Source organism: Cibotium barometz, chromosome 2, assembly GCF_041138505.1.
Source record: "Cibotium barometz isolate CiBa-2024 chromosome 2, ASM4113850v1, whole genome shotgun sequence".
NCBI classification, from domain to species: Eukaryota; Viridiplantae; Streptophyta; class Polypodiopsida; order Cyatheales; family Cibotiaceae; genus Cibotium; species Cibotium barometz.
Genome location: NC_141047.1, coordinates 12215196 through 12227058, shown reverse-complemented (window position 1 = coordinate 12227058; position 11863 = coordinate 12215196). Strand labels below are relative to the sequence as shown.

Sequence of the window (11863 nt, the reverse complement as noted above, 5' to 3'; positions counted from 1 at the left end):
ACTACCATCTTCACTGACAATCACAGCGCTATGGCAGTTACGAGTAAATCCAATTTTTCATGCTCGCACAAAGCACATTGAGGTGCACTATCATTATGTCAGGAAGAGATGCTCTGCAACAACAGGGAAAATTAGCTTGCCTTATGTGCCAACACATGACAACTTGGCAGATTTCTTCACGAAGGCGCTTCCACGAGAGAAGTTTGAAGCTTTTCATAAAGCTTTAAACTTACTTCCCTTTGGGGACTAATCTGGCTCCCTATATCACAGTCCAAAGAGCCTGGCACGTCTATGTACTTCTAGTGCCAACTCATCCCTTATTCACATCATCACTCCCAAGGGGATTTGTAGCTATATTTAGTAGTGGTATATGTGAACACACTAAGACCAGTCGGGACACTTTTTTCCTCTTTAGGAGGTTTTTTCTCCCTATGCTAGTATTCACCCATCTTGGGATATACTTATCTTCTTTGTACATTACACATTCATTATCTATCTATCATCTCATTGTGTGCTCTCTTGAGCTCCTCCAGTGTGTGTGTGCACGCGCATGCACGTGCGTGCATTCCGCAACCCTGTTTCCAACAGGGACATTGTTTACATGGAGTCCATGGAAGCTTGCATGAGCAAGACTTGAATTGACATTGAGTAAAAGATGATAAAAGTGATTATGTGTTATCTACAACTTGGCCTTATAATTGTCTTATGTAATTTAGCCACCATTTCACACTTATTAATGTCCTTGGCTTTCACATTGGGCCATGCCCAAGACCCATGGTCCATATAGTCCCACAGCACTACCAAACAAGGAGAAATATACATGGGGAGGATGTACTTCAAAGAGAAGTCATCAAAGGAAGAAAGCTAGAAAAAATAGAAAAAGACCTCAAACTGTCGGGTATCAATAGCCTCCAGCTATCAACAATCATGTAATGGCTGGCGAGGATTGGTGCAAAAGAAAGCATAATCATCTAGAGAAGGTTGTTGAAACATAATATGGTTACTAGCCTTCCAAATAATCAGTCTGTCCAGTATCTCATCTAGATTATGAAAGTGTCAAAGCCAACCATGCAAGATGGCGAAACTCTAAAAATCCAGAAGAGTTTTCCTCCTTTGAAGGATGGAAAACATCCTTGCAAATTACGAGTCAATTCTTACAAGAAAGTCATGGACTCCATGCAATGCCAAAGAAGATGCGGGACAAACTCTGCATATCATCCACATCTACAATATCTATCACTAGAGATATGTTGTTCTACCAAAAAAGTGGAAACTAGAAGTATTCCCACAAGGCATCTCCATAAGAATAGACATGGTTTAAGAGGTAGCTTACAAATTGAGATAATTTAGTCGAAGCCGTCGTTTCCACCATTTAGTATTCTTATGCATTTCCCATAAAGTATTAGCATGAGGTTGGATCCACCGAGGAAGGAAGCAACAATTTGTACACATTGCTTGGCTGAAAGTGCATCCAATCAAAAACCAACAAGTTGCCAATCATGAAGTCTGTCCTAATCATCCAAGGGTGGGATGGGTTTAAAAGGCCACAACAACATAGTAATAGTTTTCCACACTCTCATGTGATGCAGACCCAAGTTATGTTTCAGACAGGCTTGTGGGAAACTCAACACAAATCCCTCATCTATTACTACATTTGCCACAGTGTTAACCCCGATGGAGGCCAAAAAGCAGGCCTTTCATAGTTCCTATACTGCAAGTGGTTGAGGAAACACCAAAGACCAATGAATACTTTCCAATCGAAGAGAATTCCCAGTATAGTTCCTATACTGCAAGTGGTTGAGGAAACACCAAAGACCAATGAATACTTTCCAATCGAAGAGAATTCCCAGTAAGTGCATCTCTGCCATGCCACTGAATAGAAGACAAGGCTAATTTCTAATCACGAAGAAGGGAAAATGCATAAGGGCATCCAAGACTCAGGGAGTTCACCTAAAAATATGTAAGTGTAGCATGTGAGTTCATTAGGAGGTGTATATTAATTCAAAAAAGTTACAAAATTACATTTACAAGAGGAGTTTTTTAAACCAATTTTGGAGAAAAAAACCATAAGTTTATGAAGAAAAAAGGGTCATTTTATTCATAAAAGTATGTAAGTATAAGGGGTTTTAAAATAAAAAGTGAACCCCTCGAGATCCTATAATTTTTCTTTCAAATTTAGTAAGCACTGCTCCCAGTGAGAAATGTACCAATTGCCATAAGCTCTAGTCTTGACAGAAACACACATATCCTCAAGCATTATAGGTGAGAATCATGGTGGCCTTTTTTGCCAAGTCTTAGAGATGATAATGTCCACCATGCATTTAGGTGTGGAAACCAAAGATCATCTCTGAAGACGCCAGCAGGTATGGCATTCATTAGCAAGGGCCTCCTATCATTCTCTTCCTCCGCATTGACGCGCCATGTGGATGCTTCGACGGGGCACTAGGTATGCTGTTGAGAAAATTGCGCAGGTCATACGCCAGTGCTGTTGTGGCAACTGTAGGTTCAGAGGAGAGGGGATGCAACGAAGCTTTTCTGGGCACCATCCGCCGAGCGCTGACGCAGCAAGTCTGGGACTCTCACACAGAGGCTGAGGTTCGGCGATCCACCAGGCTTCTGGCCTCCTCCACGACCTCTGCAGAGCTCCTTACGGAGAAGCTTCTGGACCTCGATTGTGGCCAGAAACATATACCTAGGGTCCTCGCCTGGTTCGTGCAGCAGCATCACACGCAGAAAAGCTCGGCCCTGCTCCACTTTCTCACAGCCCTGAGCCGTCGCGGGAAGTTCTTGCAGTGCTGGGAACTTCTGGACGGCATCAGGGCTGCACAGAGCTGCCCGATCTCTTCCGAGGCTTTTGCAATCTTGGTGAAGAGCTATGGCGCAGCTGGCATGCCCCGCGAGGCCACGGAGGTCTTGCAGAAGATGCGGAGCTTCGGGTGTAAGCCTAATTATTTCGTGTACAACTCCATCATCGGAGTTCTGGCCAAGCACCAGGAACTTAACACAGCGCTCGCTGTGTACGACCAGATGCTGCGGGATGGCTGTTGCCCTAATCTGCAGACAGTCAACATTGTCATCAATGGCCTTTGCAAGACAAAGAAACTGCCTGATGCCTGGAACATACTGAACTCCAGATTACAGAATGGTGAGTCCCTTGATCTCATCTCTTTTAACACCCTCATAGGTGGCTATTGCAAGGCTGGCGAAGTAGAAGAGGCTCACAAGATTTTCTGCACCATGAAGGACAAAGGCTATAAACCGGATGTATTCACATACAACTTATTGATCCATGGTTATTGCAAAATATTTGACATTGAAACTGCCGAAGATCTCTCCAATGAAATGCGTGAAATGGGGCTCATCCCTGACACTACGACCTTCAATACACTGATGTTTGGCCTCTGCAGACGCAAGAGAGTGAAGGAAGCTCTCCAACTTATGCCTTCCATGAAAGTATTTGGTTGTTCTCCTGATATATATACCTACAATATACTCATTGATGGGCTTTCCAGATCACGTGACTTGCATCAAGCTGTTCTTCTCCTAGATAAATCGATCGAATCCGGGTGCACTCCTGATGTTTTCACATACAACATTCTTATCAATGGTTTTTGTAAGGAAGGGGATTTCGACGGTGCATATAGAATGTTTAGGAGGATGATCAAAAGTGGATGTGTGCCAGATCCTTTCACCTACTGTACACTGATCCATCCTCTTTGTTTATCGGGCAAAATGCAAGCAGCACTAAAGCTGTTTTATGAGATGATCCACAGAGGCTTGTCAGTTGATCATGTCTTATACAGTGCACTCATGGATGGCCTTTGCAGATCCGGGAAGGTTGCCGAAGCTTTGCAGATTCATCAGTGGATAGGTAAACTCCGCAATCCAGATGTGGAGACTTACAATGGACTCATGGCCAGCTTGTGCAAAGAACGAAAGCTAAGAAAGGCAGGAGTTCTTCTTGCAGAGATGGAGGCGGCAGGATGCGTTCCCAACAACTCGACTTACAATATTCTCATTTGTGGTCTGTGTCAAGCTGGCCACATTCCCAAAGCATACAAACTGTGGAAAATTATGAAGTCAAGAAATTTGGTTCTAGATGCGCCAACACATAATTTACTTGTTCGTGGTCTTTGTAGAAAGGATGAGGTGGATAAAGGTTTGAAACTTTTCCGGGAGATGGAAAAGCTAGATTATCGGCCAGATGGTGCTACTTTTGGTGTCCTTATTAACAGCCTTTGCCAGATTGGTAAAATGGGGGAGGCGGTAGAGCTATTTGGTGCCATGTCAGCAAAGGGCTATAAGCCTTCTGTTAGCTTGTACAATAATACCCTCGAAGGTCTTCATGATGCTGGCATCTTGGATGCTTCTAAGTATAATGACATATTGAAGGATATGGCTTCTAAAGGTTGTATTCCAGACTTGAATACCTACAATATCCTCATTGCTGGGCTTTGTCAAGCAGGTAGAATCAATGATGCTTACGAGCTTCTGGATCTAATGAAACGTAATGGCTGTGTTCCTGACAACATGACATTTACAACCTTGCTTTGTGGCCTGTGTGTCATCAACAGGGCAGACAAGGCTTATCAGATCTATAAGAAAATGCTATTAAAGAGAAGTCCACCTGGTGTTCATGTTTGTAAGTTCTTGACAGAGTGTCTTCAAAGACAAGGCAAAATGGCAGAAGCTAAAATGGTCTTAAGGTTCATAGCATCTTTAGAAGACACGATGAAATAACCCTTCTCATCAGGAGCAGATTTTTTTCCCCCTCCTGTGAAATGCCAAGGAGCTGAGAGTGGTAAAAGGAGCTGAGGTGTGCGAAGCTTTGCCTAGGGACGTCATCCAAATGTATTCTATCTCAAGATTAAAGTGTGCTACTTGGAGACCCAAATCCACCATGTTTGGACCATGCTGTTGGCTGTTTTGCAGCAAATGTATGGTTGTATTTTTGTTGCCTGCTGTGTTATCCAGACTCAATTGCAACATGTTTAGCAAGATAACACATTTTCATCGCCATTTCAGCATGCATCATTTTTCAGTATCTTTGATCAATTGATAAGGTTGTGCATGAACTCGTGATGGGAGGAAATTGAGAGAGTCTGTCAAGTCCTGGTGCCTGTGGTCCTTCATTTGAGAATATATATTGCAGAGCACGAGAATGAAGACCTACTCTCCAACTTCGTCTTGCCTCTTTTTAATTGACTTGGAAAAAAAGTGTCTCCAAGTTGCCCGGCACGAATTTCTAGACCGTGAAAGGCCCCCTTCCCGCAGCTCCCCACCCCTTTTGGCCCTGCGTGCACTCCTCCTCCCCTGCCCGCCTTTGTCTGTGCCATGTTTCAAGACCAAGAATAGCTCTTGCATTCCAAGAAAGGCAAGAAAGTGATTGGCAATGTCGCAAAGGTTCACCCTTCAAGAAGTGGATTCGTGTGCACGTGAGGTGGTGGGCTATATCAAAGATCACCACCAACACAACCAAGTGAATACATGACCAATCAAAGGGACTACTATGTAAACAAAAAACATGAGGGAAGTGTCCAAGGTCGGAAATAATGACAGTTCAAATGATGCTGTGTGGTCTCCTCAACAGCCAACATCTTGTTTAGAGCTTGCTCCTGATTTGGTTCTATTCATGTTCTTATCTATTGCCCCTTTAGGAAGCGGCTCTGGGATCAGCCCTTTACATGTCTGTCACATGACAATTTACTACTAATATTGATACTCCTGTATTTTTGGTAAATGGAATTGTAACTAGTTACAAAATGCTTGTCATGCTTGTTGGCCAAGTTTACCGCTAATATTGCTATTCCTATATTCTTGCTAAACTAGGGTGTTTGAGAGCTAAGATAGACATGGGAGACTCCGCATCCATAAGAATGGGCAGGAAAATCTCCCACTAGTTTCAATATTCTAGCATCTCATTGAGAATTCAGGGTGGGCATGCATTTTTGCCAAAGCTGTAAACACCCTGAGTTGTCACTCTTTAGTCTCTATAGATTTGTTTCTATCATGTGTCCATAGTGCAAATGCTAGGGATAACACATCTCTTCTTTGATTGTGCTTATGATGATTTAAACGTTTACCCTACATCCCTCAAGGCATTTGGGGTTTAACAGAGTCCATTTGTACATGAACTCCCAAAATACTTGCCTGCACATGGACAACTCCCAGTAGTTAATGCCGTAGTAGAAAGGCATGGTAGCAGAGCCCATTATTTGTACACACCCAAAAAAACTCCGAAAAACTCCCAATAGTAAATGCCATAGGAGAAGAGCATGGTATCACACCACCTAGTCATCGCTCCCTGAGACTAGACCAACATTGTATTTGCCTACACCCTTCATGGTTCCTAGAACCACTTAAAGGGAACCATAATTATGGGCAACCCAGTGGATGCTCGTCTCTAAATGTCAGCCCAATTTTAAATAAGCCAAGTGATAATAATTTATTCGGATCTGGGTCAAATTTGGAATGGTAGAGTCGAGGGAGGAGTCCATGCACCTTAAAGGGTGAGTCCTAATTCTAGGGTGGCTCGTTACACATGGGAGAGGGGTGTGTGTGTCCGAAGATAATGGCTCATAACGGTGCTCCGTGAGAGAACGGTGAGGATCGTCGGGCTAGCACTGGCGGCGGCGGTAGTCAAGGAAGGAGTCCATGCACCTTACAGGGTGAGTCCGAATTCTGCGGTGGCTCGCTGCATGTGGGAGAGGGGTGTGTGTGTGTCTGAAGATAATGGCTCATAACGGTTCTCCACGAGAGAACGGTGAGGATCGTCAAGCTAGTGCTATTGGCGGCGGCAGTGGCTATTTATTGTTATGAGGTGTTAACCACATATTGGTTTAACACATTCCTACGACAACTATGTCCGCACACTTATGAAATGGGCGCCATCACTATATTGTAAATCTCATCATTTGATGAGGGAAATGCCCTAAAGACACTCACAAGTATTGAGCTTCAAAGGACAGACAAGAGGATCCTGGTCAGTTGGCCAAACCATAGAGAAAAGCCTTGTAACTATGTTTTGGGCGCTCACTTCCGAGCGGCCTGGTGGAAAAAGCCTTAGAACTATAAAAGCCAATTTCTCTTGTTTGTAACTCATTCTCCTATTTGTGCAATAGAATTGGAGTGTTCTCTCTTGCAACTCTAATCTAGCATGTGTGGTGTGCTTAGGGTTAGGGTTTGGGAGTGATTAGTGCTAATCACTTGTTCTCTCTTGCTTCCCTCTTACTTCTCTCTTGGTTCTCTCTTGCTTCTTCTATCCCTCTTCCTTGAGTGATTAGGCTACCAACACGATCGTCGTCTTCCGCCACAGAGATCCCACACGATCTTCGTGAGAGAGGTTGCACCACCCATTGGATTAGAGCAACTGCCTCGGTGTGGCGAGTGCGGGAGGACGGTGATGACGAGCGGCTATGGTGGAGCTCTTGAGCCTAGCTCGGGCTCGATAGATTGGCAACTTTCCATGACACGTTAGGGTGAGCTTAACATGAGGAGTAAATCCATGAAATATATATTCCCATGTTTTCTATTATTTATGGATTGGAGTTAATCCATGGAATATATATTTCCACGTTTTTTACTTTTATGAATTCTCTTGGATAGGTTCAGATTGGGACGCATTTCTAAATCCAGACGACCCCGTAGGCTTACTTTACGCGTATGGGAGTGAATCCATACATGCGTGGGAGTATTAGTTTCATCATCTTATTGATATGAAGTTTCATATGGTTGCTTATTTTTAATCAATTAATTTATTAATTGATTGGCTTCGTTGATGCAAGTGCAGATCATTGGACCGGATAATGGAGGCAAGCTGGTGTTGGTCACGAATATCTTGAGATGATCGATTTTGAATGTCGATGAATAATATTTTGATTTTGTGACAATAAGTGCCATTAATTTATCTTGGGCGCTATTCATATTTATTAGCAATGTGTATATATTATTTGTGACATGTGAAAGCTCCCTTGTCCATATTTGATTTTCCAAGATATGTACACTCTTATATGGTTCAAGGTTCACATCTTTTTTTGAAGAAGTCTAGCTTACATGCTCAAGAAAGCTATTTTTAAAAGCAAGCTACTTTTGAAGCAAGTTATTCTTGAAGAAGTCGACATATTTGTAAAACACACTATTTTGAGCCCCAAAAACTATGCCAAGAAATATATTTAAGTACACTAAGAAGAAGTGTATGCTCCCTCTGGTAAATTGAACCCAATATTGTGTCTTGAGTATTTCTTTGTTCTATTGTTCTCAATATTTTATTTATTGCAATCACTATTTTGGGTTCATGTCAACCGCCCATAACAGTGATTGCAATTAATTGAACAATTAATTGAAAGCAGTGAAGAGCTAGTGGACAAAGAAGTGAAAGAGCTTAGCCAAAGGTAAAGTTTCAAATACAAGGCACAGAAAGACTATGGTTTACAAGAAAGGCATGTTTTTGTCCATTCGGTAACAAAAACCCACAAGGTGAAAAAAGTTCTTACAAGATGAAAAACCACTTGTCTAATTTGAAAACCACCTGCAAAAGCCACCCAAAATCTCAAAGGGGTTTTTATGTTGTCAATCCCTCTTCCAGATGGGTCACCACAAGTACATTTCTCCCAACCTAAGGCTTCAAAACCACTCTCATCATATTCTCTGGCTTCAATTCATCTTCTCCCCTCAACCAACGGTGCATGGCGGTGAAATTTATCTAAAGTTACTTCTTTATTTTCACCTACGGATGAAGTTTCGTTTATAAAGCTTTAAAGGCTTTATGACTGAAGCTTTTGAAAAAGCTATTAAAAGCTTTAATATTTCAAAGCTTATGAAACCTTTCATTTATAGCTTTTAAAACTCTTCAAATCCTCCTCTTTTTTGTAATCTCTGCTCTCAGTCCTCAAACAAAATCATGCAAAATTTTCCAGAATTCCTAAAATTATCTTTACTCTCCCATAGCTTATTTATTTACCGAAAATAACCTTTTTGAGCTTGAAATTTTTCCAAAAGTTCTTAGAAAATTACAGAAAAATTCTGGAAATTTTTCAAGAGTTTTTCCAGAGAAAAAGTCGAAAAATCTGTTATTGAATGTTTCAATCTCCATACAAAAGCGCTGGATGTGAGCACCAGGGCTTATATACTTTGTCGATTCATCAATCATTCTTCTATGAAGGATTTTTCCTCAAAGGAGCTCTTTATAAAAAGATCTATTATTATGATGCTCCTGAATGTTGCAACTATAGATACATTCGAACCAAACACTGCTGTTGCTGCTGCAATATTGCTCAACATAATATAAAAGAAATTTCTACTCAACTAGGTCTCACTTGGAAGCAACAGAAAATGGTGAATTGCCATTACAAAGTTTAGGTCTAATCTCCCAAATTCTTATTTGATTAAGTGGTTGGCAAAATTAACTTTCACCTATTCTACATTAATGAAAGGAAGAGTGCCATCATTTTCTATTACCAAGATTCAACCCTTAACCATACTAGGTCTTACCCATTAGGCAATCAAGGGTGTCTACACAAATCACCTTGAATGAATTTCCAAAAGTCTTCTTAATTCAATACATCACACACTCTGTCATGACAAACAAGCTTGAGGAATATATGTTCCCTTCATTGGTAATGATAAATCAAAACAGAGTTAGCACCTCACCCATTCAATCAAATATGCTACGTGAGTCTTGAGCCACACATTAGATTTCTGAATTCCACACGTGAATGACCAGGTTCTATGCAGCACATTTCCTTTGAGCTTCAACTTAGTTTCCTAAGTTAGTTGCTCCTTGGACTAGAGCAACCTAGATTTTGTGATCTTTGGAATTATCCCAAAACCAAATTAAATGCACCAATGGCTACAAAATTCCACAACCAAATAGTTGCAAGTGATTGCATTCTATAGGAATGTACACTTTAGTCGCTGTTCAATGCATCTATGCTAATCAGTAGCATAGCACCCACAAATAAAAACACAAAACAAGAGAGAGGGCTTGGAATGGCCTGCCTTTCTTCTCCTTCTAGGAAATCTTTGTTTGTGGTGAGTGCGCCGAGTAGTATTCTTGTTGCTTGGTGTGTAGAAGTAAATGTTGCAAAGCCCATTGAACCCTCATGTGCATGGGATGGGTGAGAGTGAGCGAGCTTGAGTTGATTGGAGAGATATGGAAGTAATGCCTACGGACTCAGAAACACATGGGACCATATGGATACAAAAGACATGAGGATGGCATGGTCAATAAGGTGCACATTGGACGGTCAGAGGGTATATATATATGTATGGGTTGATAATTACTCAATGCCATGCATGCCAGGGTTTCAAAATTTAGTGAAAGCTCTTCATCTTCTTCCCCGTGTTTAACGTTTGGGAGGTTTAAGGCTGGATCTAGCGTTAGTGTTTTGGGTCCTTACAATGTCAAAGATTTGTTATGTGATCAACCAAGATGAGCAATTGGTGCGTGAACTCACTAGTCCATACATCATGCCAACTCACGTATGACAAGGGTTGGATCAAGCCATAGGATCTCAAGAGAAATGGCAAGCCATAGATTCTTAATGGCAGAGAGCACAGCTAATGGTGCCTCGTATGGAAGCGACCGACGACAACCCATGTGAGCACAAGTCAAGGAGCACCGGACCCTGAATTAGAGCATTGAGTCAACATGCATCACATGATGGCACCTTTATGGCAGCTCCTTTCCAGGCCCACCACACTCGCATGTCTCCATTGTTCTGAACGCCAATCAACGCCAAGCCGCAGCTTCACCCAAGCCCTATGAGAGGCTATTGGACAGCACCACATACCAGACGCGCAAACTCCACGCTTCAACCCATTTTTTCTTAGGAGTATGGCCAACATCACTCACAAGAGCCCAACAGTCAATCCTGTGCTTGTACCCCTCCACCCCACATAACTAAGGCAATCCAGAGTGCCAAACATGCGCATGCATATACATTGCATACATGCGCATGGATAACCATGAGGAAAATCATTGAAGACTCATCACCCAGCTCCAGACCAATTAAGACAGATGATGCAACAGAGTAAGTTTCTGAAAAGTTTTCTCATATTGCGTTTTCCTACTAAGGTTAAATTAGTGAGTATTAAACACTTCTACTATTGTACTTCCATGCTCTGAAAATTGTTCATAGATTAAAAACATACCAGGTCTGATACGTCAAGCATGAGGGTTGTATTGATCCAACTACAAATCAGTATTACTAACCTCAGAAACACTCACTTCTTCAACGTTGTGCACAAAACAACAAAGCCTGAAGTTCTTACTATGAAGCACTCCTTGGAAAAAGTATCCCTTGCCCATGCAAGAAGAGCACACAAGGTTTTCTTGTTAGGTTGGTAGGAATAAACTGTTGCACAGTCTGGCTTCCCTTACGAGGGCAATACGACACAACTACAAGTAGTTCAGACCCACCTGGGCAGCCTAGACAGGCCAGCCAGCACCCAGGACAGCCCAGGAATGCAAATGACCATCACAGAAGCAGTCGACCAGCATCAGGGACAGTCAACCAGCACTCAGGAACTGTTGGGCAGCATCTGGGGCAGTCGGGCACTGGTCAGGTAACATAAATGACTGCGAACGCCATCTGTCACCAGTCGTGGGCAGGCCAACAGCGTGTCATTGGGAATAAATTGTTGAATTGCCTGATTTCACTACCAAGAAAAGAGTCATTACCAAAGCTAGTCACCAAACATAGCTCCCTGTACTGTAGCTGCAATTGGCTATTTCCCCAGCTGCACCATTGTCATTTTTCAAACTGCTAACTGAAGAACTGTGGTTTATTCAAAAGATCTTTTTACCATACCCTAGAAGAATTTGAAAACGAGCTTCAGAATCAGAATTCTGTAATGTCCTTGG

The 11863-nt window shown here is 42.2% G+C and overlaps 1 protein-coding gene across 1 annotated transcript; it reads left to right on the top strand.

Moving 5' to 3' along the window:
• Positions 1-2353: 2353 nt before the first annotated feature.
• LOC147640649 (uncharacterized) lies at positions 2354-4998 on the top strand. The gene has a single exon (XM_086813806.1). It carries the CDS (start codon positions 2449-2451, stop codon positions 4738-4740), a length of 2292 nt encoding a protein of 763 aa, XP_086669932.1. The 5' UTR covers positions 2354-2448; the 3' UTR covers positions 4741-4998.
• The last annotated feature ends 6865 nt before the right edge of the window (positions 4999-11863 follow it).

Excerpts from the sequence above, each read along its gene's own strand:
- LOC147640649 (XM_086813806.1), top strand. The coding sequence starts at position 2,449 with ATGCTGTTGAGAAAATTGCGCAGGTCATACGCCAGTGCTGTTGTGGCA.